This window comes from Cavia porcellus, unplaced genomic scaffold, assembly GCF_034190915.1.
Source record: "Cavia porcellus strain 051 isolate PalLab524CR breed Dunkin Hartley unplaced genomic scaffold, mCavPor4.1 scaffold_14, whole genome shotgun sequence".
In the NCBI taxonomy this organism is placed as follows: domain Eukaryota; kingdom Metazoa; phylum Chordata; class Mammalia; order Rodentia; family Caviidae; genus Cavia; species Cavia porcellus.
This window is the reverse complement of record NW_026947497.1, coordinates 9,060,537-9,086,298: the sequence shown is the minus strand read 5'-3', so window position 1 is coordinate 9,086,298 and position 25,762 is coordinate 9,060,537. Positions and strand designations below refer to the sequence as shown.

The following is a 25,762-nucleotide window of genomic DNA, read 5'->3' as shown; positions in this document are numbered from 1 at the left end:
GTGTATCCCCTTTTACAGTTGAAAATACTAAGGCAAAGAGTCTGTAATGCAGACTTATAGAGAAATTACAGATTATAGAAAATAAGAGGAAATTATGCCAGGTCCTTACCTACAGTATGACTACAAATGCAAGTACTGTTATTTTTAGCATCACATTTCATTATTCTGTTTGCAGAGGAGCTCTTCATACTCAGAAAAGATTTCATTTTTCTGAAGATCTCCACACAAAATCCACAGAATGCTTGCAAGTGCACTGTGGAGGATTTGAGACCACTTTGGCTGAGTGTGCTTTTTCCAAGAGAAGAGTTCAGGGGAGCCAGGATCTAGCTCGTGTGCTGTGTTACACACCAGATGCAGGTTGGTGGAGCCCCTGCCGAGTGTTCTCCCCTCCTATTTATTTCACACTATGCTGATGGTAAACCGATGACTGGCACTCAACTGTCAGCCACAGAGGCAGTGACGTGGACTGCATCATGTGTGAGGCCTTAAGAGCCTAAATTGATGATTTTCCCTTGTTGTTCTTTCTTAGGCATCTTTCTTTTTTTCCTCTCACTCAGTCCATGTTTGCAGTCCATAATGATTCCGCCCATTATGGGGGGCGGATGCATGCACCTGATACATCTTAATTCTTTTTACATCTGCTTCTCTTCCCCTTCCTCGTGGACATTCAAATATTACTTCTATCCGGGTTCCCATAAGAGAAGCAAGGTTACTTGAGTCCCCTGCTTCCTTGAACATCTGGACTCATGTTACTACAGCAAATATCTGTCCATCAAACAGCAGGGGAAACCTCAGCGTCTCCTCCCACAGTTCTAGCCTGCATACATTTCTTTACAATGTTTCGGTGGCCAGACCGGTGCCTCAGTTTCCCTTCAGTCTTCTGTCACTTTGCTGCTCCATCTTGCCATTGGACTATTCCAGTGATGTGTGTGGTGTCAAAACCAAAGCAACGACTCCCTTCTCTGTGCTTGAAAAAAAAAGGACCATAAAAATGTCCTGGGCTTCCTGAGAGAGGGAGGTTGCTGGAGTGGCCTGAGGGGAACAGGGGAGAGGCAGGGTGAGCCCCTGGCAGAGAACGATTGTGCTTCTGGGACCCCACACCAGCGCCTGCAGATGTCCACCACTGGCCTGGCTCTCAGCCGAAAGGGCTTCTGCATTAGCCAGCTTTCCAGTTCTGGGTCAGTCTCTGGACTCTGCTGGTGTTACCAGCACATCTGGTATCTCTCTGTCAGGCTCTGTCTTTATCTTAATATCCCTGTTACCTTAAAAGTGCAATAAGGAAATCATCCCTCAAGTCTGTTGCTAAACTGCACAAAAATAACTCCTGCTTTCCAGATCTGGCAAGAGAGTCCTTTCAGTGTGTGAACGGGAAGCGCATTCCTGCAGAGAGAGCGTGCGACGGAGTCAATGACTGTGTGGATCAGAGTGATGAGCTGTGCTGTAAAGGTAGACACTGAACCGTAAATCCCGGAATGCACCAGTCTAGCCTACACTGAAGACAATCCACCTCCTTCCCCCTCCCGCCTTCAAGAATCAGAAGAACCCTCTCTGCTTGTGTTTGTCCAGGGTGCCAAGACGGGAGCTTCCACTGTAAGTCGGGTGTTTGCATTCCAAATCAGCACAAATGCAACGGCGAGGTGGACTGCATCACCGGAGAGGACGAAGTGGGCTGCAAAGGTCCTGGTAAGGCTTAGCTGGGCACGCAGGCGCAGGCCTCCAGCGGCAGGCAGAGGCAGAGGCTGCACGTTCAAGCGCATCAGAGCAGTGGCTGGCAAATTTTCTCTCCCATTCTGTCGCTGTCTTTTCACTCTGTTGGCTGTTTTCTATGCAGTTTTTTACTTATTGTAGACTCATTTGTTGAGTTTGCTATGATTTCCTGTGCTTTCAGAGTACTATTTAAGAAGTCTCTGCTTGTGCTATGATGGTAAAATGTTTCACCTGTTTTCTTCTAGTAGTTTCAAGTCTTCTATCTCAGTCTTTGCTCCACTTTGAATTCACTGTTTTAATCTTATACAGATGAATATCCAGTTTTCACAGCACCATTTTTTTATTTTTTATTTTTTATTTTTTTTGTCCACAGCACCATTTGTTAAAGAGCCTGTTTTTTCCCCCAATATATATTTTTGACTCTTTCTTAAGAATCAGAAGGTTGTGTTTGCATGGGTTTGCTCCCATACCCTCAATTCTATTGTTGGTCTATGTGTGTAGTATTTTGCCAGTACCATGGAGCTTTTGTTACTACGTGCTTGTGATATATTTCAAATCAAGATATTGTGATTCCTCTAGCATTACTTTTTTGTCCAGAATTGCCTTGGCTTTTCTAGGTCTTTTGTGCTTCCATATGAATTTTAGATTTTATTTTTAGTTCTATAAAGAATACTATTGGTATTTTCATAGAGACTGCACTGAATCTATCGATCACTTATGGTAATGTGGTTACTTTAACAACATTAATTCTGTTAATTCTTGAATATCGGAGGTTTTTCTGTCTTCTCGTATCTTCTTCCATTTCTTTCTTCAGTGTTTCATAATTTTCATTGTAGAAGTCTTCCACTTCCTTTGTTATGTTGATTCAGAGGGAGCTATTTATTTAGATTTGAAACTCTTTTAAATACTCTTTTAAATTGTTTTCTTGCTTGCTTTCTCAGGTAGTACATTATTGATGTATAGAAAAGCTATTAATATTTTAGACTTGATTTTGTAACCAGTTACTTTCCTGAATTTGTTCATCAGCTCTAAAATTCATTTGGTGGAGACTTTAAGGTCTTACACGTATAAGATCATATCAGTTGCAAAGGATATTTTGGTTTCTTCCTCTGCTATTTGTATTCCTTTTTTTTTTTTTTTTTTGCCAAAATGCTGTGGCTAAAAATTCATGTTCTATATTGAATAGGAGTGGTGAGAGTAGGCATTCTCGTTTCATTCCTTATTTTAGCGGAAGCAGTTTCAGTGTTTTTGTTTTTGGACAGGGTCTCACTGTGCACTTCAGGCTGGCCTTGAGCTTATATCACAGGCTGGTCTTGAACTTGCAACGATCCTCCTGCCTCAGTCTCCTGAATGCACAGGTTCAGTTTTTCTCCATTCAGTATGATGTTGGCGAGGCAGCTTTTTAATTTTAGGGCTTGAAATAGAGCACTCCATGCCTTTCTGGCCTTTTTTTTAGTGAATCAAAATATGATAAGAAAAAAAAGCAAGACATTTAAAAATTTATTAGAGTACTTAAAAGTGAATAAAATTTAATAAAAGAGAAAAAACTATCAACAAAAGAAAAAATCTTTAAAAGAAATGAATAAAGAAAAAATTAAGTGTGTCCACAATTTCCTGCACACCCAGAAGTGTGGACTGGTGAAGGTTCTCTCTTTCCTGGACCTGTGATATTGGAAATCACCAGGCAGAGGGAGGGAGGGGCCCCCGGGGACTCCTGGGGGAGTGTCCAGCAGACCTGGGTGGCAGCAGTTCCCTGCTCTGTTCCTCAGGGTTGGGCCCACACCCAGCTACATCACTCATGGTCCAGGCACATCCCGTCTCCAGTGGTGACAGGTGTCTGCTCCAAGCAGGATGCCTGAGGGGGCAGAGTCAGCAGGCACTGTCCAGCTGTCACCTCAGCCCCTCTGAAACTGTCCAGGCAGGCGCTGCTGCCCACAGTGCCATCCATGCCTGAGCCCTGTAGCTGAGCCATCTCAGGTCTGCAACAAGCACCCTCCCATGCTGTCTCTGTGCTGCTGCCCACCCAGTCACTAGATCCCTGAGCTGTGGCTGTGCTGTGCCCTCTAGTCTGACTGGCCTGGTCCCCACACCCAGCCCCTCTCCGGGACTCTTTCCCAGGGCCATCTGCCCTGCAAGGCTCAATTCTGACTCAGTCCCTGCCCCAGGTTGCTGCTGGGCTAATCTGCAGGTTTCTCCCATGTTGGGGCTGCTGTCCCTCAGGTGTCACCAGGCCAGTGGCTCTCCCAGCTTCCCTGTGCATGTGAAGCATGGTCCATCTCCCAGCTGGGGCTGGCCATGGGGGCTGATCTGTGATTTTTGCTGTATTGCCTGTTTCTCTGCACTTTTTAGGTTTCCGGTCACTCTTTTTTGATTCCCAGAGTTCTTCCCCTCTTCAGAAAACATTGGTATGATACAAAAATATAGTGAATGTTTCAATTTTTAAAAAACTTATGATGGTGTTGCAGAAAAACCAACATCAAACTGAATGGAAGACTCTTTGCACCGAAGCATCTAGACGGCAATGTTTATTGATCTGATGAGAATCAGTTTCAAACCATCAGCCATGAGTCAGTTTACAGTACAACTTAAATACAGTTTGCAAGCAGGAAGTACAAGGCCGATGGCAGGTTATTACGTGATAGGTTACATGAATTAAGTCATATATTGTCAGGCAAGCTAGTTCTAACAGAGTTACTTAAAAGGAATTGTTTACCATGATGTAGGAACATCCTGGGGATGAGGGGAGGGCTTGAGCAAAGCAAGTAAAGTTAAATGTGTCATTGACTGGGCAGTTTGTCCCAAACATGAAGTCCTTGAGGCATGCTGGAAACAGTATATATTCTTCTAACTAAGGAAAAACACAAGCTGGATGTGCTCAGGTTGGCCCAGTGCATTATCAGAAGAAGTAGCTGAATGCAGACAATCAAGGCTGACTGAGTTTAGTACGCTAACTGCATGACACGAAGCAGAAGCATAGTCATAAGCCACTGATTGATTTTTCACTTAGCTTTAAAATAAGTTTGTTATTGTACAATTGGACCCTTACAACAGTAAGAGGTGTACTGTCGTGAACCACCACCATCACCACTACCACAGCCAATGCTCCCTTCTAACACACCTTCCTGTCCTTCTCGCCACTTTTTGCAGCAGCTCTGGAGTGCTCTTTCTGTGTCTTTAGTTGCACTGTCCTAGTTGCCTCCGTGCCCTGAATTGATTCAAAGCATTGACCTTCCATGGTCATTTTGACTTGGGGGCAGAGCTGCAAATCACAGGTTACCAGATCTGGTGACCAACATGGGTGAGGACAAGCTGCTTTGCTGTTGGATGGCACTGGCAGCAGCATTCACCATATTTTTTTAAAAAATTTTGTATTTAAAGAGAAAAGAAAACCCCAGGAAAAAAAAGGGTAGAAACAATACAGAATTTCAGAAAAATAAACAGTCAGAAATCACCAGTCAGTAAGTTACATACCGTCATCTTAGAAATAGTTGCTAGATTTACAAAATTAAAGCATACAAAGTGATATTCAAATAATGACACTGCAAACAGTTCTGCTCAACGATCCAGCAAGAACTTAGTAATATGGTTATCAGTCCTACACACTTGTTTTTTATCTTAAAGAGGGTAAGATTAAATATAACAAAACAGTTCATAAGGAAACAATTTAAAGAAACACAGATTTCAAAGCAAGTCCACTGGAGATCTTCACTGTCTATCTTATTTTCTCTAGTTTTCTTCCAAATAGTTGTCCCCATCTTCGCACATATTGAATATATACTGAACATTATAGAACTAATCAAATTCTTACAGGATGATGAAGCCTTTTTAGGTCTTCAAGACCTGATTTTGGGGAACTCAATAATGACTACTACAATGTTTCTCAGTCTCTTCGTAGTAGCTGTCTTTATCTTTATGTATGCTGAAATTGAACATAAGAAACTAGACTAATATCACTCTGAACAGTAGATGATAGTATTGCTAGATTTTATATCATAATGTTACAGAATTAGCATTGGGTTTCTTAGTGTCTCTTCTTCTTCAGAGTATCTGTTCATTACATTGTGTATTATATAATCTGTTCCGTAAATAGTTTAGAAATTCTTCCCATGTGTGAATCTCTACATGTATATCTATCTTTTCTGTATTACAGGGAAAACAGATCAAAACAAGACAACAAAATAAAATTCCTAGAAAAACATGAAATGAAAAAGACATATAGGACCACAATATTACATGACCTACTGTAGTTACTATTTTTTCTCTTGTTATTTTCAATAGAATTGTCCACATCATCAGGCATAATATAATTGAACATAACATTACATAGCTATTTTAATAAAAACACAACTTTGAAGACATTGTAGGACTTGAAAGCAGTCAATAATCAAAACCGGAATGGATATCTTTTACATCTTGTCATCTTCAGAGTAGTTGCCTCTACTCTTAGACTTGATACTATCAAGCTTACCAAATTCAAATAAAATCAGCCAAGGCAAAACTGTGATCTAACAAACCAGCTTCAAATAAGATCAGTCATATTAAGACAATGTAAGTAATACAGGGTTTCAATGTAAGTTAATAGGAAATTAAAGATAGTTACTGTGGTATAAACTGCTATTTTTGGGTTAGCAGTCTGTGCCCTCAAATCTAATATGAGTAGACAGATCAGAACAAAATATAATCAAACTAAACAGAGCGAAAGACTACTGTGACTTTTAAATCTTGTACACTATTAACAATGTCCTCTGCCTTCCTTTTTTAGACAGTTCCTCCCTTTGCCCTTTATCAGGGTGCTTTGTATGTTTTGGGTCCCTCTAGCTCTTTTAGTTTTTAAATTAGGGGGCCAACCTGTTATCTACTGAGAGTTGCTAAACCTTTTTACCCCTGAGCGTGCTCTTGAGCTGTACTCCTTTACTTACTAAAGCCACAAGGTTTTCCTTCCTTCCAGCTGTATAGTTCTGCCCAAAAGTGTCATAGCTTTCCAATCTATCTGTGGCTGCTGGACGAGTTGTCCCTATTTCTCTCTGGTTTCCTGTCACATATAGCGTTGTTTTCTCATCTTTAACTCTCAGTTTATTAACTCTCTTTCAGATTGAGTCTATTTACTATTCAGAGCATCTCGATGGATCCTGCCTCCTAATCTACTCTGCCTGTGTTTCTTTTTTGTTTGTATCAGGGCTATCTATATTAAAGATTATAGCTTACCGTCTCTGCCTCATTTCTGCTATTTTATTCTTCTGCTATTATTTACCAATTTACTCCTTCATTCCACTGTCTACCCCATTCATTGAGGCCTCTCTATCACTGTTGCTGGAATCCTGGTATTTGTTCCTCTCTCTCTCTCTAGAATACTCTTCAGTATTTTTTGTAAGGTTGGGTTGGTGGCCATGAACTCTCACAGTTCCTCCTTGTCTTGGAAATATCTTGTTTCTCCATTAATTTTGAGAGAGAATTTTTCCGGGTACATCAGTCTTGGTTGGAAGTTATTTTCTTTCAGGGCGTGGACTATTTCCCCCCAGGCTCTGCTGGATTTGAGAGTTTGTGTTGATAAGTCTGTCATTATTTTGATAATTTTTCCATTGTAGGTAATCTGCTTCTTTTCTCTGGCTGCTTTTAATATTCTTTTCTTGTGGTGGATTTCTGGAATCTTGATTATTATATGTCTGGGTGTAGATCTGTTTTGGTTGTAGGTAGCTGGAGTTCTGTATGCTTCATTTATCTGGATATCTTTTCTTTTTCCTATGCTTGGGAAGTTTAATTATATCTGTGAATAGTCTTTGTAGTTCATTTGTGGTTACTTCTGCTTCTTCGCTCATGTTTTTTATTTTTAAATTATAAATCCTCTTGTCATCTTTTAGTCTTTGAATTGTTTCTTCCTGGCTTCTTGTTATTTTTGAGAGATCTTTTCTTTCATGATCACACACCATAAATCTCTCTTCAAGTTTCAAAAGTCTAACTTTAGTTTCTGTCAAGGCATTTTGCCAGCTTTCAATGGAGTTTTTAGTTTCCTGGTAATCTCTTTGGATCTGTTTCATGTATTTTAGATTTTGTTTATATTCTTCACAAAAGGTTTCACTTCCTTTTCTGAGTTCCTCTGTTCTTCTGTATTCTCTTGGGAGGGGCTTATCATTTTTTTTAATTACTCTTTTTAAGTCTTGCCTCACTTGGATCAGAAGTACAGTTTTAAATTCATCTTTGAGGTTACAAAGGTATTTTTCTATGTCCGCTGATGCTGTGTCTAATATTGTGTGATTACTGCACTGGTTCTCTTCTGTATTTACTTGTCCTGGGCTTATTTTTCCAGGGTTAGCGGCTGGAGCTTTTTTTTTTTTTTTTTTTTTTTTTTCTATCTCATCATGTTTCTGGTTTCTTTCAGACAGGTAGGTGGTGGGGTGGTCCCTGGCCCTCTCCATATTGCTTAGGGTCTTTCTGAAGCGTGCTGACTGGGGTTTTGCTGCCCTACCCAATTTGCTGTTATCTGAAGTATCTTAAACTCCCTCCCAGGGGCTCGGAATGGTGCGGGGACACTCACCCCAGGCTGTCCAGTCCACAGTTCAGGGCGTAGGCAGGCAGGCTCAATTCCTCGAAGCTGGTCGAGCACGGCAGGAAACCAGGAAGTTCTGGTTCTATATTTTTGAGTATTGTCTAACGAGGTGTTTTCAGAAGCAGATTCTACTGGGCTCTGTTCATGGCAGCGGCTCTGTGGGGCTCCGGCCACGTGGGCCTAGTGGCGGCAAAGATACACTCGCCCACCCGGTGACCTCAGGGGTGCTCCAGCCACGGGGACCCACTCAGCACTGGTGCTACAGGCTCGGGTCCCCACTCAGAGGTGAGGGTGAAGCGGGCAATGCTCCCAGCAGGTCCGGTGCGCCTGTGATGCTGCAACGCACCCTCCTCCTCTCACCATATTTTTAAAAATCACACAGAAGAGAACTTGCAGAGCTGTTTCAGAAAATGCCAAGAGTGATGGGAGAAGTGTTCCAGACAGAGAGCTTTTGGAGGGGGATTCATGGCAATGTGTCTTTTACTGTAACAAAAAATTTTTAAAATACACATTCACCACATTTTCCCCTCACCCCTTGCAGTGTCTCCTTTCTAACTTGGCTCTTCTCACTCACAGAGGCACAGGAAGGATCTAGGCCTGTCACTGTCTTGTCCAGGGCCTCCCACGATGGGCTCTTAGAAACAGGTAGGTGGTGGTGCCTGCACACTGCTCAGCTACTCCTGTTGTTCTGATGCCCATCTTACCTTTTCCTTCTCAACAGTGAAAAATTTGAAGATAGTATTATGGTCTCCTCCAGAAATTTACCTGCAGGACACTGAGTTTTCAGAAACAAATGAGGTTAAAAAAAAGAAAGAAGAAAGAAACAAGTAAGGTATATTTCAAACTGCAGCGGTCAGTCAGTGTTTGCCACTGAAACTTCTGGCTGGAGCTGGCTGGCTGCAATTCTTCTGTTGCCTTCCGTTATGCACCCTTGTGTGAGTTCACAAGGTCAGGGGGTTCCCATGAATACCACCTTTTGCAGCACTATCAATGCTTTGAAATGGTACAAGACCTTAAACATCTGGTTAATGGACACACAGCATGTGGACACTAGGCAGTGTGGTCCCTTAAGAGAAACCTATTTGTTTCCCTTTCTGTAGTTTTTATGGCCAATTAGGGGGAAGAGGAGGCTTTTGGGGGCTGGGCCAAAGTTCTTCACTGTTTGGGGTCTAACTGCCTACTAGGTGTATAAACTATAATCTATATGGCATAAAATACGTGAGGTGTTCAAGACTGGGGCTTGGGGGGCTTCAAAAGGAAAAGGGCAGAGAAAAGAAATCACATAGTAGGGGTTACAAATGCCTTCACACTAGAATCTAATCCTTTCCATATCCCAAATGTCCTGGGCCAAGTGCCGCCCACTAACTGGACACAGACAACAAGTGTGAGTGAGTAGTGAATCGATGCGATTCTGTTTTGGCATCGTTTGGTACTTTCAGCATTAGACTTGCTGAAACTTTAACTTTCCACTCATACCAGTTCTTAAGCCAAATAATACACTTTCATGGGTTTCAGATCATATCACTTATTTTAAAGTCTATGAGAAGTTGAGAAAAATGCCTCTATGTTTATTAAGTTCAATCCTTAGCAAAGTGAGAAAGAAATAAAAGATGTTCACGAAACTTCTATGGCTTCATCTGGCTTCTTCAATATAATCGTATTTTGGGCTCCTTTACATGTTTTCTTCTAACTCTTCTCTATCCGTCCACTTAAAACTCTAAAGCTTGGGGTTAAGGAACACAATTTCTTAGTCTATAAGGACAACAAAAACTGCACTACAACATAAAAAGCTGATTTTCATGTAGAAATATGTTTAGTCAGTGGTCACTGCTGTTAGTGCACACTTCTCAGGTTGTGCTCTCCTTTTGAATTTCGGTAATGGTTCTAATTCTCCCCCTCCAAGGAAGGATTAATTCAGAGAACAGAAATGTAAAATTAATGTGCTTATTGGCATCTACTTTAAGTGATCAGGTCAGGATTACTAAATCAAGGGATGTTTGGATTATATCTTGATTACATGTATCTTTTATAAGCCCTTGTTTTACTATGTAAATTAAGAGTGGTTATATAATTTATGTAAGTATGTAGTAATTTTGCTGTTGATATATGTTCAAACATATCTAAAATACTAATAATCTCTTTTTAGAATTTAAGTTACAATAATCCCCTTGCAGTGGTAAATCCAGGATGTGTTTAAAGGCAAGTTGAAAAAGTTTTATGCCCTAACAAAATTCAAAGTTAGCATACAAGTTATAGCTTTCTTCTATCTTTTTTTGACTATAAATTTTAAGTCACCACGCTGTTTCTGAAATAGTGATTTACGTATGTTTTATTTAAGTGAAAATGATTTCTTTGCTCTGAGTTTTTCTTTTCTTTTTAGCAGCTGGACACCCTGAGGTTCAAGGTAAATTTGTTTTTAATCACAGAAAATTTATATTATATATGAAAAACAAAGTGTTTCAGTTTTTATGACATATGCACAGCAATGTGGTGCAGTGTTTTATTTTCCTTAATCAAGGAGAACAATGTGGTGCAGTGTTTTATTTTCCTTAATCAAGGAGAACAATTCCTTGCACATAGCTAAATACCTCCCTCTTTGATTTCTTATAAAAACCAAAGCAGCTCCTGAGAATTTGCCACCAGTGGAAATACTATGTTTTCTTATTTACTTGCACCATCAAGGTCCCCAAATCTCTAGCAGTTTGCAGCCACCCTTTGTTAGTTATTCATAAAAAGCAAGTCAAGTTCCCAGCCCATGCCCTGCTCAAAGTTCACGGTCCTTGTCAGAACTTGGGCTTCCTGGAGAACTAAGTAGCTCGAGACCACACCTTGCCCTAAATGTCAAGTCTCAATTCATTTCTTGTATTTCCTCTCATTTTCCATTTTGCTGCCTGAAGCAACCATCCCTTCTAACCCCTATTTATTCTTCTCCTTCCTTCCTTCTCTCCCCTGCTCCTTCCTCCTTTCCTCCAGTTTGACCTCAGCAGTGAAGGGATGAGTCACAGATACTGCTTGGATCATGTTCCTTCACCACCCATCCCTTGCTCACCTCTCCTGTTCCTCCATCAGCTTCCTCCTGCCTCCCACACAGGCTCCTTCGCATGACCCAAAGGCCCCCTTCTCCAGGGTGTACTGGTATTGGGTGAGCACACATTTTTTTATTCATATAGCATTGAGCTCAATTCCTGATATAAAAACAAAAAGAAGAAGAAAAGAAAAAAATGTCTTTCCAAGTGGTCGTGTGTTCACCCACTCTGGGGCTCCTAACCACTGTATAAAATACTCCACTATGTCTGTCTTTTATAACTCATCCTCCTGGCTTTCTCAGCAATGAACACAGCCCACCGTGGCACTGGGATGAATACCCTCGCCCTCAGATGTGTGAGGCGACCTCTTTGACACATCTGGCTGGGCAACAGACAACCTAGCTTTCAGGGTCTGTCCCCTGATCGGTTACTAGCACTCGGATGTTCTTTGGCAGTGCTGTTAGGTACCAGGCTTCCTTCCCACCAGTATGCCTGGGTGTCTCCCAACCTCGCAGCGCCTAGCAACCCACGGCTTCCTAATTTTGCTCAGCTCCAGCATCCAGGCCATGCTATCGCTCACTAACTTGCTTTTCGTAATAACCAATGATTTGAGTTACAGACTTTATATCCTCATTAGCTTTTCTTGTCTCCTCCTCTTTGTCTGTCCACTCACTAGTTCAGATCTCTCCCACCAGTTCATGTTCTTTACTTCAGATTTCTTTCAGGGCAGGCTTCTTTCTTATTGTCTTGCGGATATGAATGTGTGATCAGTTCTAGACATTCCAAGCACTGCCTTTCATTTTGTCCCCGTCTGCCTGTTTATCAGCAGTGAGGTGGTCGTGATGGCACAGAGCTCCTCAATTTTTGTACACTCAGGACAGCAGCCATGTTCCCCATGCCAGTGCTCCTGAAAATCCCTGCGTGCTCCAGCCCAGCGCCTCCCAGCGGCACGAGGCTCCCCAGCCTCCCTTTCAGTTCCTCACTCAGGACAGAGCTGCCGTGCCTTGTGGCTCCTCCTGTCCCCCTGTCCAGAGAGCAGCCAAAGGGAGCGAAAGGACACACCTGTGTGTCCCAGGGAGAACTCAGAAATGCAGGAGCACAACCTGAGATTGCCGCACCATGATGTTGCCTTCTGGGTTCTGCGGTCCCCAGCCAGGTCCTTGGGCACAGCTGGGCAGCACGAATGGCAGGAATGGGCCTTCCGGTCCCCAGGTCTGAGGAATCATGACCCTGTCTAGGTGATGTTTTAGGGGCTCCGAGGAAGGGAAGGACACTTTGTTCTGGCCTCAGCTTCTTCATCCCAGATGCCTAACATCAGAGCCAGCGAGACACGGTGCATGTGACCCAGAGAGGCCGCAGCTCGCCCACTGTACAAGGCGCCAGGGTCAGTGTCAGGGAGCCGGGGAGCACAGCTGACAGAGAAGCTCCCCTCCTGTGACTCTCGTGTGTAGATGGCTCTGAGCACCTGGTCCACTGCACCGCAATTTTGCCGCTCACTTTGGATCAGCAAGAACATCTATACACCTATCTTGAGCATTTCCAATTACCCAGTTATGGAAATGAAATCAATGACGTGTTTCAAGAGTTTTACAGGCCTTTTAAAAGGAAGGACAGCCTGGGTGTGCCTGGAGCATGCCTGTAATCCCAGCACTCTGGAAGGCTGAGGCCAGAAGCGCTCACATTCCAACCCAGCTTAGACAAATTAGCAATTTAAGGAGACCATGTTTAAAGTGAAAAATAAGAAATGGTGAGGATATAACAGTGTGAGCGCCTTGGGTTCGATTCCAAGCACTTCAAAAGAAAAGAAAGGACACAATTTGAAGATAAAATTACTATCAATCTGTTTTTAATGATTTAATTATCTTTAGAAACAAAACTTTAAATATCAGAACTTTCTATTTTATCACAGAAGAAACAGAAATTTTGACTGAAGATATGGATACGGGTAAGTTTATCTTATAAAGTTTTACTGGTGATTCATTAAGTTGGCATTTTAGTGTCATATATAAATATATCTAATTTATTCAAACAATGGATAATTTTGATGTAAATTTAAATTGAGAAATGTAAGTGTTCTGCTTTTCTTATCACTTTTAAGAAAAACAAGCATGAGTGATTCTTGAGAACTACTTTTAAAACTGAGTTAAATTTATATGACCAATTTTGAAGTGAAAAAAAAATCTCTAGTCCTACATAAAGTTTTTCTATTTAATATTAACTTTATCAGGTCAGGTTTATCAATAAACAACCAGGTTTCAAAAATGACTTATGGCAGACTTTCTAAATTAAAAATACAATAGATAGTAATGCAATTCACTTATTCAAACAGGCATCCTGTTTGATGATCTGTATCCTAGCCAGGTGTGCCCTATAAGAAAATATAAAGTATTAAGTTTGTAGGAAGACAGTAATTTATCAGAGGGTTTGGGCCACACAGACTGTGCTGTCTTCATACAATTAGTAATAAAATTAGTAATAAAATAAATTAGTAATTAGTAATAAAATAAAGCCCTATTTTAGGAAGTACTTCAAATGAATTTCAGGAAAGAATCCCTTGTAATTGCCAGGCCCCAAAATTAATTAACAATTTTTTTAATCAAACAGTGAGTGCAAGATTTAGCTCTCAAAGCTGTAGGTATCAATCCAAAGGAATTTTCAACAAAAGCCTTGTATTTTTTATGCCACTTTGATTTTTAGATACTGTGCAGCCTGGCCTGGAAGCCCTCAGCGGATGAGGCCTCCCTCCTTTCAAAGATCCAGGCAAAGACTTAAGACGTCATCAGTTTTTCCCCCAGATGACTGAGAGTAGTAAGGTTTCCTGTGACTTGGGACTAAGCCACAGGCTTACAGACCTGATTGTAGCATTGGAAGCAGAATAAAAGGGGCATCTCGTGCTCTTATTTTCTCCTTGTGCCACAAATTCTCACGCAAGTCCCTGTCGCGAGCCTTGCTGTCCCCGACTTCTTGGTCTGCCCTCGGTCCCCATGCTCACAGACAGGAGGGGGCAGGTGCTACCGAAAAGCAGATGTGTCCTGCTGACCTGACTGCCCAGGGTTTTCTAGAATATCACCCTGGGTTTAATATGATAATTAAGTGAGATAAACAGAGATGGGAGGATGGAAGGTAGGTATGGAAGCTGATACACACGAAGTACTCAATACCAACACCTTAGTGTTCACATTGGCATCACTGAAAAGCATTTCACATAAACTGCCAGACAGTAAAACCTACGAGCATGAGAAAGATGCTGTCCTTCCTCTCATCAGGAAGCATACTCTGAGGACTTCATAATATGACTCTGCCCGAGCTGTCACCTTAAAGGTCCTTGGACTGTGACACTGTCATCACTCATTTCCAAAAGGTGGCTCCATGCTCAACCCCTCGGCCAACTTAAGTCTGCCCCAAGTCCGCACTTAGGAAGAACTTCAGAGAATCAAGCCGGTGTTAACATTAGGCCCGAATTTTTAAGCAAAGTAAATAGTAGAGTTTAGGATCTAAAAAAATTTACTAATGATCCTGTGCTGTTTGGTATTAGCTATGACTCTGCTGCTTGTGTGGCAAAGATAATTAAGATATGTCTGTCCCCAAGGTGATAGTTCCAGATGATAATGTTAGAATCCCTTCTTTTCTTGAAGAAAGAAAACGGATAAAGTCATTATTACCTAAACTATTCTGTGGCGTCAGAAGACCTGAGCACTCTCGGAGGAAGCGGATTGTGGGGGGGAAGCCCGCACACATGGTAAGCTTGGGTACAGAGCCCCAAGGCTCTCTTCCAGGGGAAAGTCCAAGTTGGAAAAACGTCAGGGGTGAGGGGCCATGTGAGTGGGACTCTCCGAGGGCCACAGTGGATGCCTCTGTGATTGGCAGTGACCGCACGAATGTTTTTCCCAGGGAGACTTCCCGTGGCAGGTGGCAATCATAGAAGAGGGCAAAATCAGCTGCGGGGGAATTTACATCGGTGGCTGCTGGGTGCTGACAGCTGCACACTGTGTCAGGTAAAAGTGTTTATGGTACATCCGAAATGTCTTGAAACAATGAGAAGGAGGAATAGAGATGTGGCAGTCAGCTGGGGCACAGCTGAGAAACGCTAAGTTGCACTCTAATAAATGGGAAACACCTTCTAGCATTTTTGGCCAGGACCCCAGAATCCAAGCCCCAGAACCTCCTGAGCTCCGTGAAAGCAGGAATGGTTTCTAAATTTGCTCTTTTCTGTATCCCTGTGTTTAGCACACAGCCTACTATATAGTGGTGCACACAAGGACTTCTCGAGTACATTAGATGAATGAGCAGAATTAACCTTTAAACAATATTCAGACCTCTGTCATATAATTCAATTAAAGTCAATATGGAATACAGCATTCTTGGAACACTGAGTGTAAATAAAAGCATCCAAATACTACAGTATCTCTGAGGACATCAGTGTTTATCTTGTTTAGTTTCTGATGCTTGAGAAAGCAGGAGATAGATGGATAACACATTTTTAAAAGAGTTGCATTAAATTGTTAAGTTTTGCTGCTTATGGAAAATCCATCTTACAAAATACTTGGAATCGCTGGACTGGGGGTGCCGAACCTGTGGCACGGGTGTGCGGCAGGCTGTTGTACCATAGAGAACCCTGAAAGGTTCACCAGCATCGCATGACTAGACTGTGAGCCCATTATTTAACACCTTCACAATGAAACAAAACAAACTGGAAACAAAACTAAGCCACAGTACTTCGTCAAAGTGACACTGTATTACTGTTCCTTAATAAATAATGGTAGATAGCCAATTTGCTCAACCTGTGATTTAAAAATTGGTATGAAAATGGAGTGAGGCATGAGAAAAACAATTATGTCCTCACTGCTTCAGCAGGATATGAAAACATCTACTGTGTCCTGGGCACAGTACTAGGCACCAGGACTATGTGGATTGGTGACACCTGGGTTAGTATTCTGTTGCTGGTACAAAATACTCAACAGCTACAATTTAAAGGAAAGATTTCTTTGACTCACAGTTTCCAGCAGGTTCAGTCCATGATCAACTGGCTCCAAGGCCAATCAAGCATGGTGGGAGGCCCTGGCAGAGGACAGTTGTTCACAATGTGGCAGCCAGGAAGCAGGGAGAGAAGAGGGGAGCCAAGGACGCACTTTCCAGGTCACATCCTGGATGGTTCCACCTCTACCCAGCGTGCACCAATTAGCAGCACCGTTAGCCATGAACTCATCCATGGATGAATCCCGTGAATATGGCACCCTCATGATCCAATCACCTTCCAAACATGGGTCACTTGGGAGATGTTTTAGAGCTAAAGCATAACAGACCCAAACCTGATTTCCAGCAGCACAGTCTAGCAGAAGGAATGGCCTGTGGGGTGCTATCAGTCTCAAGGGGCAGGCTGGAAACTGCTGTTATACCCTCACCTTGGGAACCTCAGGAGTCGGTAGAGGCATGAAATTCTCCAGCTCCTCAACCACATCTTTGATAGGGTGCTGTCTGGCTGCCGTTTGAACAGAGACAGCAACAGGGCATTGACTCCAGTAGCAGCAAGGACATGCCACTCTGAGAATCTCTGGTTGTCAGTGAATTCTTATCTTCCTGGTATTGAGCAGTTAGAAGGATTATTCTTGTCTTCATTTACCGTTGACTTATTTCTTCCATAGTAAATTTAATCTCACTGCTCCATGATAGCAAGGACTAAAAAATCAAATCTGGGAATGTACAGACATCTTTTAAAGGGGAACATGTAAAGAGTCAGAATTTCATATTTATGCTTTCTCTCTATTACTCTTTCCCTTTCTGTTACAGAAGTAGTAGAGCTCACCGTTACCAAATATGGTCATCACTCATAGACAGGATAAGACTGAACTCTGAAGCACTCATTCACCAGGTGGAAAGAGTTATCATCCATGACAAATACAACGGAACCACCTACCAAAATGACATTGCTTTGATTGAATTGAAAAAACATTTGAGCCAGAAACAATGCAAGCTCTCTAGCTCCATCCCTGCCTGTGTCCCCTGGTCTCCATATCTATTCCAACCTAAGGACCGTTGCATCATTTCTGGCTGGGGTCGAGAAAAAGGTATGTTTTATGGTTTGTTAGCATCCAGGGATTGGAAATGAATGGGAACAGAAATGCATGGGAACTTATTAGCTAGTACTGAGACAAGGCATTTGTGTGTCACTTGTGTGCCTGCCCAGCACTCCATGCACAGAAGGGCCCCAAGTGTGTTTGCTGTTACTATCCAGAAATTCTAAATCATTTCTGAAGAGGTCCCAGCCCCTACATTTTGATGTCTCACAGGTCTAGCTAATTACATATGCAGCCCTTCTCCAGACTTTCAAAGGACACATGTACTCTGTGATCCCGAAGTTAGCACTGAAGGGTAAACACTTGCCAAGAACAAAATACACAGACGGGAAGACACACAAGACAGTTTTGGGTCTGTCAGTGGGATGTGGATAGGAGATTAAAGCGTAGGAAAGCTGGAATGGAACAGTGGTCACTGAGCCTGGGAAAGGAAGGGGGAATGGAAAGAAGCTGTGGAGGCATTACTCCTGCGTCTCCGTTAGTGCAGCAGAGTGACGACAGGTCAGATTGCTCTATGAGGTATTTCAAGATTTCTAGAAGAGCTCCAGATTCCCAACACATAAAACGATTAATGTTTGAAGAGGTGGACATGCTTATTACACTGATTTGATTATTGCACATCCATACATGTGTCAAAAATAGAATGTATCCCTAAGGATAGATAAACATTTTGTTTCAATAAAGAAATTAGCCCCTAGACAAAGGGGACACGACTTGCTAAGGGGTAAAGTCGATATGCACCAAATCCCTACAATCCCTTCCCCTCCCCATGCCCCCTGCCCCACACTGCAGTGAGAAGGGAAGCACAGCAAGCCACCCTCTGAGCTCTCTGTAAGAGATGGAGATCCTAGAAACACATGGTTAGAAAGACCTGCAGAATTAGAGCTGCATTAGAATTAAACTAGTTAAACCTTCTCCCTTCATTTTGACATTTAAGTTCGTTTGACCTCTTAAATTCTATTAGCAGAAACCCTAAGTAACTTCATGGCTTTGATTTTGCAGACTTAATTTCCCACACGTTCCTTCTGATGACCACATTGATAATTGTAGTATATATGTATTAATTTGTGGATGTGTGGTGAGTTTGAATACCCACGATACATAAAATACTAAATTAGGAGGAATTCATTCATCCAGAAAATATTATGTCCTTGTATTTGTTCTTTTTTTAAATAATGCACTTTATTTCTACAAATGTAGACATAAAAATATAAATCTTTATTTATGATCTAGTTTGCACCACTGGCCACATTCTGCCATTCTTTTGTTTCAATTTTATTGGTACAGTTTAGATATACATAATGATCACATTGTCACAGGGAATTTGTATCTGTACATAATCTATCTTGATTTCTTTGTTTTCCCCATTCCTTTCCTCTCCCTTCAATCCCTCCTCTGCTCCTTATTTACAAAGCTTTGTTTCCATTTTATCCTTCTTTTCTGATTTTTTCTTTTACTTTCCTTCCTTCCCCTCTTCCTTAGTTCCCCTTTCCTTTGAACAATTTCTTCCTATTTTACAATATTTACTATACATTTTGGTTCTTATTTATACTTTGTTTCTCACACCAAAGAGACAATGTAATATGTACACACGTATGTCTGTTATATTTCACTTAAGAGTATGATCTCAAGGTCTACCTATATAGCTATGTCCTAAGTTTATCTTTCTTTATGGCTAGGCTGCACTCCATTTTATAAGGAAAAAAACCCACATCATTTTTATCCACTCATCTGTTGATAGGCATTTGGGTTGCTTCCAAGATTTGGCTGTTACAAGCTGTGGCACTGTAAACATGGGTGTGCATATGTTCCTGTGATGCCTGTAATTCTTTTGAGAAGGTACCAAGAAGGGGAATGACTGGGTCAAAGGGAACCTCTAGTGCTAGTTGTTTTAGGACTCTCCACACTGATGTCCACAGTGGTTGCACCAGTCTACACTCACACCAACGGTGGAAAAGGGTTCCTTTTTCCCCACAGCACCACCAGCATTTAATGATTGATTTTTTGAAACTAGTCATTCTTTCTGAGTTGAAATTTCAGCATTGTTTTAATTTGCATCTCTCTCGTCACCAGTGATGTTGAACATTTTTTCATATATTTATTTGGCATTTCTATTTCTTCATGTGAGAAGTATGTATTAAACTCAGACGCCTATTTTTGCATTGGGTCTATAAATTTGGGGGCCTGATTTTTTTCAATTCTTTGTATGTTCCAGATATTTGCCCTCTGTCTGAGGAACAATGGGCTAGGATTTTTTTCCATGATGTGGATTGTCTTTTTACTCTGTTGATTTCTTTAGCTGTGCAAAAAGCTTTTCAATAAAGTGAGGATGCAGTTGTTGATTCTTTATAGTATTTCCCATGTAAATGGGTTTTGTTCGTGAAGTCTTTGCCTATCTCTATGTCTTTAAGAGTTCTATCTATTTTCTCTTCCAGCAGATTTAGTGTTTCTGTTTTAATATTTAGATCTTGGTCCATTTTGATTTTAGTTTAATGCATGTAGTACACAAGATCTAGTTTTAGTTTTCAGCATGCAGAAATTGTTTTTCCAGCCCATTTATTAAAAAGGCTGTCTTTCTTCCACTGAAAATATTGGGCCCCTTTGTCAAAGATTAGGTGGCTCAGTGTGTTAGGAGTTGTTTCTGCACTTCTAATTTGTTCCACTGAGCCTGAAGTCTGTTTTTTCCCAATACCGTACTGATTTTATCACAGCAGCTTTGTAGTATAATTTCAAGTCAGGGGTTGTGATGCCCCCTGACTTGCCTTTATTTCCAGGATTGCTTTCATTATTCTACATCTCTTCTGACTCCAGATGAATTTTAGGATTGTTTTACCTATTTGTGTAAGGTATGCTAATGGTATTTTGATTGAGATTGCATTAAATCTGTGTAACAATTTTGGGAGTATGGCCCTTTTCACAGTGTTGGTTCTTCCTACCAACAACAAGGGATCTCTTCTTTAATCTTCTTTTTTTGAGTAACATAGTTTATAATGTAGAGAACTTTTATGTTGTTTATTAAGTATTTTAAGTTTTTTTGGATGCTATTGTGAAAAGTGTTGTTTCCCTAATTTTTGTCTGTGAGTTTGACATTTGTGTACAGGAATGCTATTGATTTTTGAGTGTTGACTTTGTATCCAGCTACACTACTGATAAAATGGGATCTTCTGTGTAGAGTGCCATGCCACCCACAACAATGATAATTTAACTTCTTCTTTTCCTAGCTTTATTCCTTTTCTTTCTTTTCTTGTCTAATTGCTCTGGCTGTTTCTAGAGCTATACTGAAGAAATGTGGTGACCGTGGAAAACCTTGTCTTGTTCCTGATTGTAAAGTGAAGGCTTTCAGTTTCTGACTGTTTAGTATGATGTTGGTTTATGGTCATAGATAGCTTTTATCATATTGAGATAAAGACCATCTATTTCAATTTTCTGTAGGGTTTTTATTATGAATGGATGTTGGACTTTGTCAAATGTTTTTCCTGAGTCTATTAAGATGATCATGCAATTTTTGTCCTTGGCTCTATTAATATGGTGTATAACATTTATTGATTTGCATCTGTTGACCCATCACTGCAACCCTGGGGTGAATCCTACTTGGTCATGCTGTATAATCTTCTTGATGATTGGCTGTATTCTGTTTGCTAGCATTTTACTGAGAATTTTTGCATCTACGTTCATTAGGAAGATTGGCCTGTAGTTCTCTTTTTTGTTTGAGTGCTTCTCTGGCTTTGGTATCAGGATAATGCTTACTTTCAGGAACGATTTTGGGAGTGTTGCTGACTTTCAATTTCATTAGAGTTTGAAGAGTAGTGGCATTAGGTCTCTAAATTTCTTGTAGAATTCAGTTGTGAATCCACCAGGACTTAGACTTTTCCTTGTTGGTAGGTTTTTAATCACATCTTAAATTTCATTGGCTGATACTGGTTTAAGATTTTTATATCTTTATTCTAATTTGGTAATTTATATGTATCTAGGAATCTATCCATTTCTTCTGTGTTTTGCATCTTATTAGAGAAAAGATTCTTGAAGTAAGTATAGATGATGTTCTGGATTTCTTCAGGGTCGATTTTTCTTTTTTCTTTCTTTTTCTTTTGTCCTTTTGAGACATGTCTTGCTATGCATTTCAGGCCTTTAGCTCACTTTGTAGCCCAGGTTGGTCTCAAACTTGTAACAGTCCTGCCTCAGCCTCCTGAGTGCAGGGGTTATAGGCCTGTGCCATCATACCCGTACCCACCCAACCTTCACTTTACCTCAACTGTAATTTCATCCTTTTAATTTTATTCACATGAATTTGAGTCTTTTTGTTCCTTTTTTGATAAGCTTAAAGATTTATCAATTTTACTTAATCTTTCAAAGAACCAACTCTTTGATTCATTGATTTTTTTGTATTGGTTTTTTATTCTCAATTGCATTAATTTCTGCTCTGATTTTCGTAATTCCTTCCCTTGTATGAGCTTTGGGCTTGACTTGTTCTTCTTTTACTAGATGTTTAAAGTTCAAATTTAGGGGGTTCTTTTGTTTGTATGTTTGTTTGTTTTTTGGTACCAGGAATCTAACTCATGACCTTGCACTCAAAATTAGGTTATTAATTTGAGCTCATTCTGTTTCCTTGACATGAGAATTCATCACTATAAGTTTCCCCTATAGGACTGCTTTCATTGTGTCACAAAATTCTGGTATGTTGTATAGGTATTATCAATTAATTGTAGATACTGTTTAATTTCACCTGTGACCCATTCATTGTTCAAGGCAGTGTTAATTTCCATATGCTAATGGAACTGTTGTAGTTTCTTTTGCCATTGGTTTCCAATTTCATTGCACTATGATCTGGTAATGTACATAGGGTAATTTCAATTCCTACTTTTTCACTGACATCTATTGCTCTTACATTGTTTCTCTTTGTGTCATCTTACAGCCATTGAATTGTTTCCTGATTCTTTGCTATTTTTTTCTTGTTATTTTTAAGAGATTTTTCCATTATGCCAGAAATTTCAGGTGTGCAACTTCCAATTTATTCAATGTCTATGTTTCCTGGACTTGTTCTGTGTGGGATGGAAGACAGAGATTGTGTTTTTCTCTTTCAACTTGACATTTTCCTGGTTTTCTGTGGACAAGGCAGCTGTGGGGCCCCAGGTCCTTCCTACACTGGCTATGCATCCATAGTGTAGGGGGTGGGCCAGACACCTGAGTTTCTCCTAACCTAGGTTCTCCCAGGGAGAACCAGGAGGCTGGTTGGGATAGGCATGGGATAGGCTTCTCCAGACATGCATGGATTCTCTGAGATGTGACTGGCTGGATTCTCCTGGCCTACACTGGCTACAGCAGGTCCCCAGTGGTGACCACAGGGCTCACAGGGGGAGGGTTGTCTGCTTCTTGTCCTGGATCACACTGGCTATTGGTAGGATTTTATCCCATTTATCTCCAGGTATCAGCTCTTTACTAAATTAATATGACTTCTGGCCATATGTTCACTAATCCCCCTGACTAGTCACCCAAGTTTAAAAAGATAACTATAGAAACTAGGGATCTGAGGACAGTATGAGTAAATGTACTACCGAATTGTTCTCAAAAATTTATTTATGGGCCAGGGATTTAGCTCACTGGCATAAACACCTTCCTGGCAAGCACGAGGTCATGAGTTCAATCATCAGTACCAAAAAAAAAAAAAGTTTATTATGTATATTCCCTTACATGCTATCTTAGTTACTTTTTACTGGTTGCTGAGACAAAATACCTGATGCCCAAAGTTAGGGAAGGAAAGGCTTATTCCTTACAGTTCTTGGAGGTTTCAGTCCATACTCAATGGGTTCCAAGACAGCATGGCACGGCAGGGCAGCCCTTTATGGTGGCTGCAAATAGCAAGGCGAGAACCAGCGAGAGAGAGAGAGAGAGAGAGAGAGAGAGAGAGAGAGAGAGAGATCTTCCCACCGTTACATCATATCCTGGCTCCACCCCTAGGCAGGTGTAGCACTCACACCCCTAATCTGAGCCCTAGACAATGAACCAACCACAAACGCATAATTGCATTAGGCTTGGGGGCCACTGACATAAACCATGACACATGCTTAATAGTTACTAAGTTACCAAAGTGTTTAGATTTCTCATTTGTGTCTTCTAAATATGTTTTCTCCCTTTGTTTAGAACACAAAAAAGTCTTTTCGCTTCAGTGGGGTGAAGTTAACCTGATAAGCAACTGTTCTGAGTTTTACCCAAATCGCTACTATGAGAAAGAAATGCTGTGTGCAGGTAAGTGCCACATGGGTTTTTGTTGTTGTTACTTTAATGAAATACTTGAGGCTGGGCCCTTATTACCGAAAAAAAAAAAAAAAAAAAGTTTATCTCACACGTGTGGAGATTTAAGCTCATGGCATTGACATCAGCCCACTTCCAGTGAGGGCTGCGTGGCAGGGGCACACCACAGATGTGAGAGCATGCCAGGAAATGAGTAGTCCATAAAAGGACAGGAAGCCAGAGGAAGTGTGTCTTAGTTTTTTCTTGATGTTGAGACAAAATACCTGACACCCAAAATTAGGGAAGGGAAGGTTTATTTCTTACAATTTTGGAAGTTTCAATTCCATACTCCCCTGGCTCCAAGACAGGGTGGCATGGTGGAGCCTCTGTTCATAGCCACTGCAAAACAGCAAGAGCAAACTACACAAAAAGAAAAGACACACCCTCTTCCTATCCTTACACTGTATGCTGGCTCTGCCCTAGGCAGGGGTAGCACTCACACCACCAATCCCAGTGCTAGACAATGCAACAATCACAAACGCTGGATTCAGCCATGGACTGCAGGAGAGTTGGGGGGACCATCGGAACACAAACCATAACAAAGGGAAAGGGCCAGCCTTCTTCCTTTTGTGAAAATTCTGATTTAATCCTGCTGGCCCAAGACCTTCCACTAGGGTCACCTCTTAAACTGATCACAGTGTGGCACTGGCCCTAGCACATGGACCCCAGGGGAGAACTCAGACCATTCCAACAGCGATTGAAAACTTTCATTAGAAGAGAAGAAAGTGCACTCCCATCTTGAAATGGAGCTTGGGACTGTAGTGTGCAAATGGATTGCATAACAGAAGATCTACCAGAAACCATGGTCATAGATAAGATAAACTCTGAGGTTTGTCTGCCGAAAGTTCAAGGTCAGGCTCTGCGCCCTTGGGCACATTAGCCAATCATTTTGTGCCTTGTTTCATATGTAAAATGGACAAAATAATGATACTTTATCTCATAGGATTGTGGTGAGGATTAAAACACTGTCAGCAAAGTACAAGAAAGCCAAATTTATTAAACCCATTGGGGGAGGAGTCAGGAAGATAAGGCAGTCTGACAAACAGAGGGAAATGTCTCACTTTCTCTTTCTCAGGCACAGATGATGGTTCCATTGATGCCTGTCAAGGGGACTCCGGGGGCCCCCTCACCTGTGTGAGCAGGAACAATGTGACTTATGTCTGGGGCATTGTGAGTTGGGGTGAAAACTGTGGAAAATCAGAATTCCCAGGAGTTTACACCAAAGTGGCCAATTATTTTGACTGGATTAGCTATCATGTGGGAAGGACTCTCATATCCCAGCACAATGTCTGAAACTGTGATCTTTCTACCACAAGTTTCACTTTAATTGATATGAAACTTTAAAATTCTCTGCTTTCGTTAGCAAAAAATGAAACCAAAGTGTTTGCTATACTGGAATTTTTCTGTGTAATTTGCAAATAAATATTTTGGTCAAGCATACAAGTTTGATTGCTTCTTACTTGGGGACTGAACCCAAGGCAGTGTGCATATTCAACACCACCAAGCTACACCCTTGGTCCCTACATGTTTTACTTATCAGAAAACTTGACTACATTATCTCTTCATGATGACTTATGGACTATATTGAAGGTTTAGCTAGTTCAATGACATCAGCATCATATGAAGCATGGGCTCAGACCCCAAACCCAGCACCTACCAAGGCTGAGCCTAGGCAGTTTATCTTCTTTACGACTGATTTTCTATCTATAACATGGAATGTGTAAAAATGATAATATGTACTTACATAAAACATTTAGCATCCCGCATGTCACAGGAGAATAACTGCAGGGAAAAGATAAGGCAAAGGTCTCACTGAGCTTTATTATGATCAGTAAAAAAATTATTAAAAGCAGTTTCTATTGGCACAGATAGTCTCTGCAGTTAGGGAAATTAGAGAGACGAAGAAAAGAAAAACTGGACAGAGAGGGCTACCAGGTAACACAATTACTGTTAGAATTTATCAAGAAGAATTAACACAGAGGAAGTCAGAAATGAAAGACCAGGAAATCCAGCTCCTCTTACCCACCTGACAAAATGCAACAGTGATACGAGCCACCTGAAGACTCTTATTTAATATGTAAGGCACACTCACATGCGTACACACACCTGCGCATATATACAAT

General features: G+C 41.2%; 1 protein-coding gene and 1 long non-coding RNA gene across 8 annotated transcripts in view; one reads left to right on the top strand and one right to left on the bottom strand.

Annotated features, from left to right (window-relative positions):
- Cfi (complement factor I) overlaps positions 1–25,082 on the top strand; it is a 46,703-nt gene extending 21,621 nt beyond the window's left edge. Inside the window, exons 5-15 of one of the 3 annotated variants that reach the window (XM_005002900.4) lie at positions 176–357; positions 1,336–1,446; positions 1,567–1,683; positions 8,828–8,896; positions 10,635–10,655; positions 13,187–13,222; positions 14,913–15,016; positions 15,169–15,272; positions 17,065–17,342; positions 23,490–23,594; positions 24,715–25,082. In XM_005002900.4, coding sequence (XP_005002957.1) covers positions 176–357; positions 1,336–1,446; positions 1,567–1,683; positions 8,828–8,896; positions 10,635–10,655; positions 13,187–13,222; positions 14,913–15,016; positions 15,169–15,272; positions 17,065–17,342; positions 23,490–23,594; positions 24,715–24,932 — 1,345 coding nt within the window. In that variant the 3' untranslated portion in view covers positions 24,933–25,082. Of the gene's footprint in view, positions 1–175; positions 358–1,335; positions 1,447–1,566; positions 1,684–8,827; positions 8,897–10,631; positions 10,656–13,186; positions 13,223–14,912; positions 15,017–15,168; positions 15,273–17,064; positions 17,343–23,489; positions 23,595–24,714 lie in introns of all 3 variants that reach the window. The other 2 variants (XM_003468051.5, XM_063260624.1) reach the window with 2 other exon arrangements.
- Positions 1–25,762, bottom strand: part of LOC106027282 (uncharacterized) — a 36,522-nt gene that overhangs the window by 7,966 nt on the left and 2,794 nt on the right. For 3 of the 5 annotated variants that reach the window (XR_010051417.1, XR_010051418.1, XR_010051419.1), the window contains one exon: positions 11,301–25,421. This is a non-coding gene — a long non-coding RNA (uncharacterized LOC106027282). Of the gene's footprint in view, positions 1–4,217; positions 9,027–11,300; positions 25,422–25,762 lie in introns of those variants that run through there. The other 2 variants (XR_010051416.1, XR_010051415.1) reach the window with 2 other exon arrangements.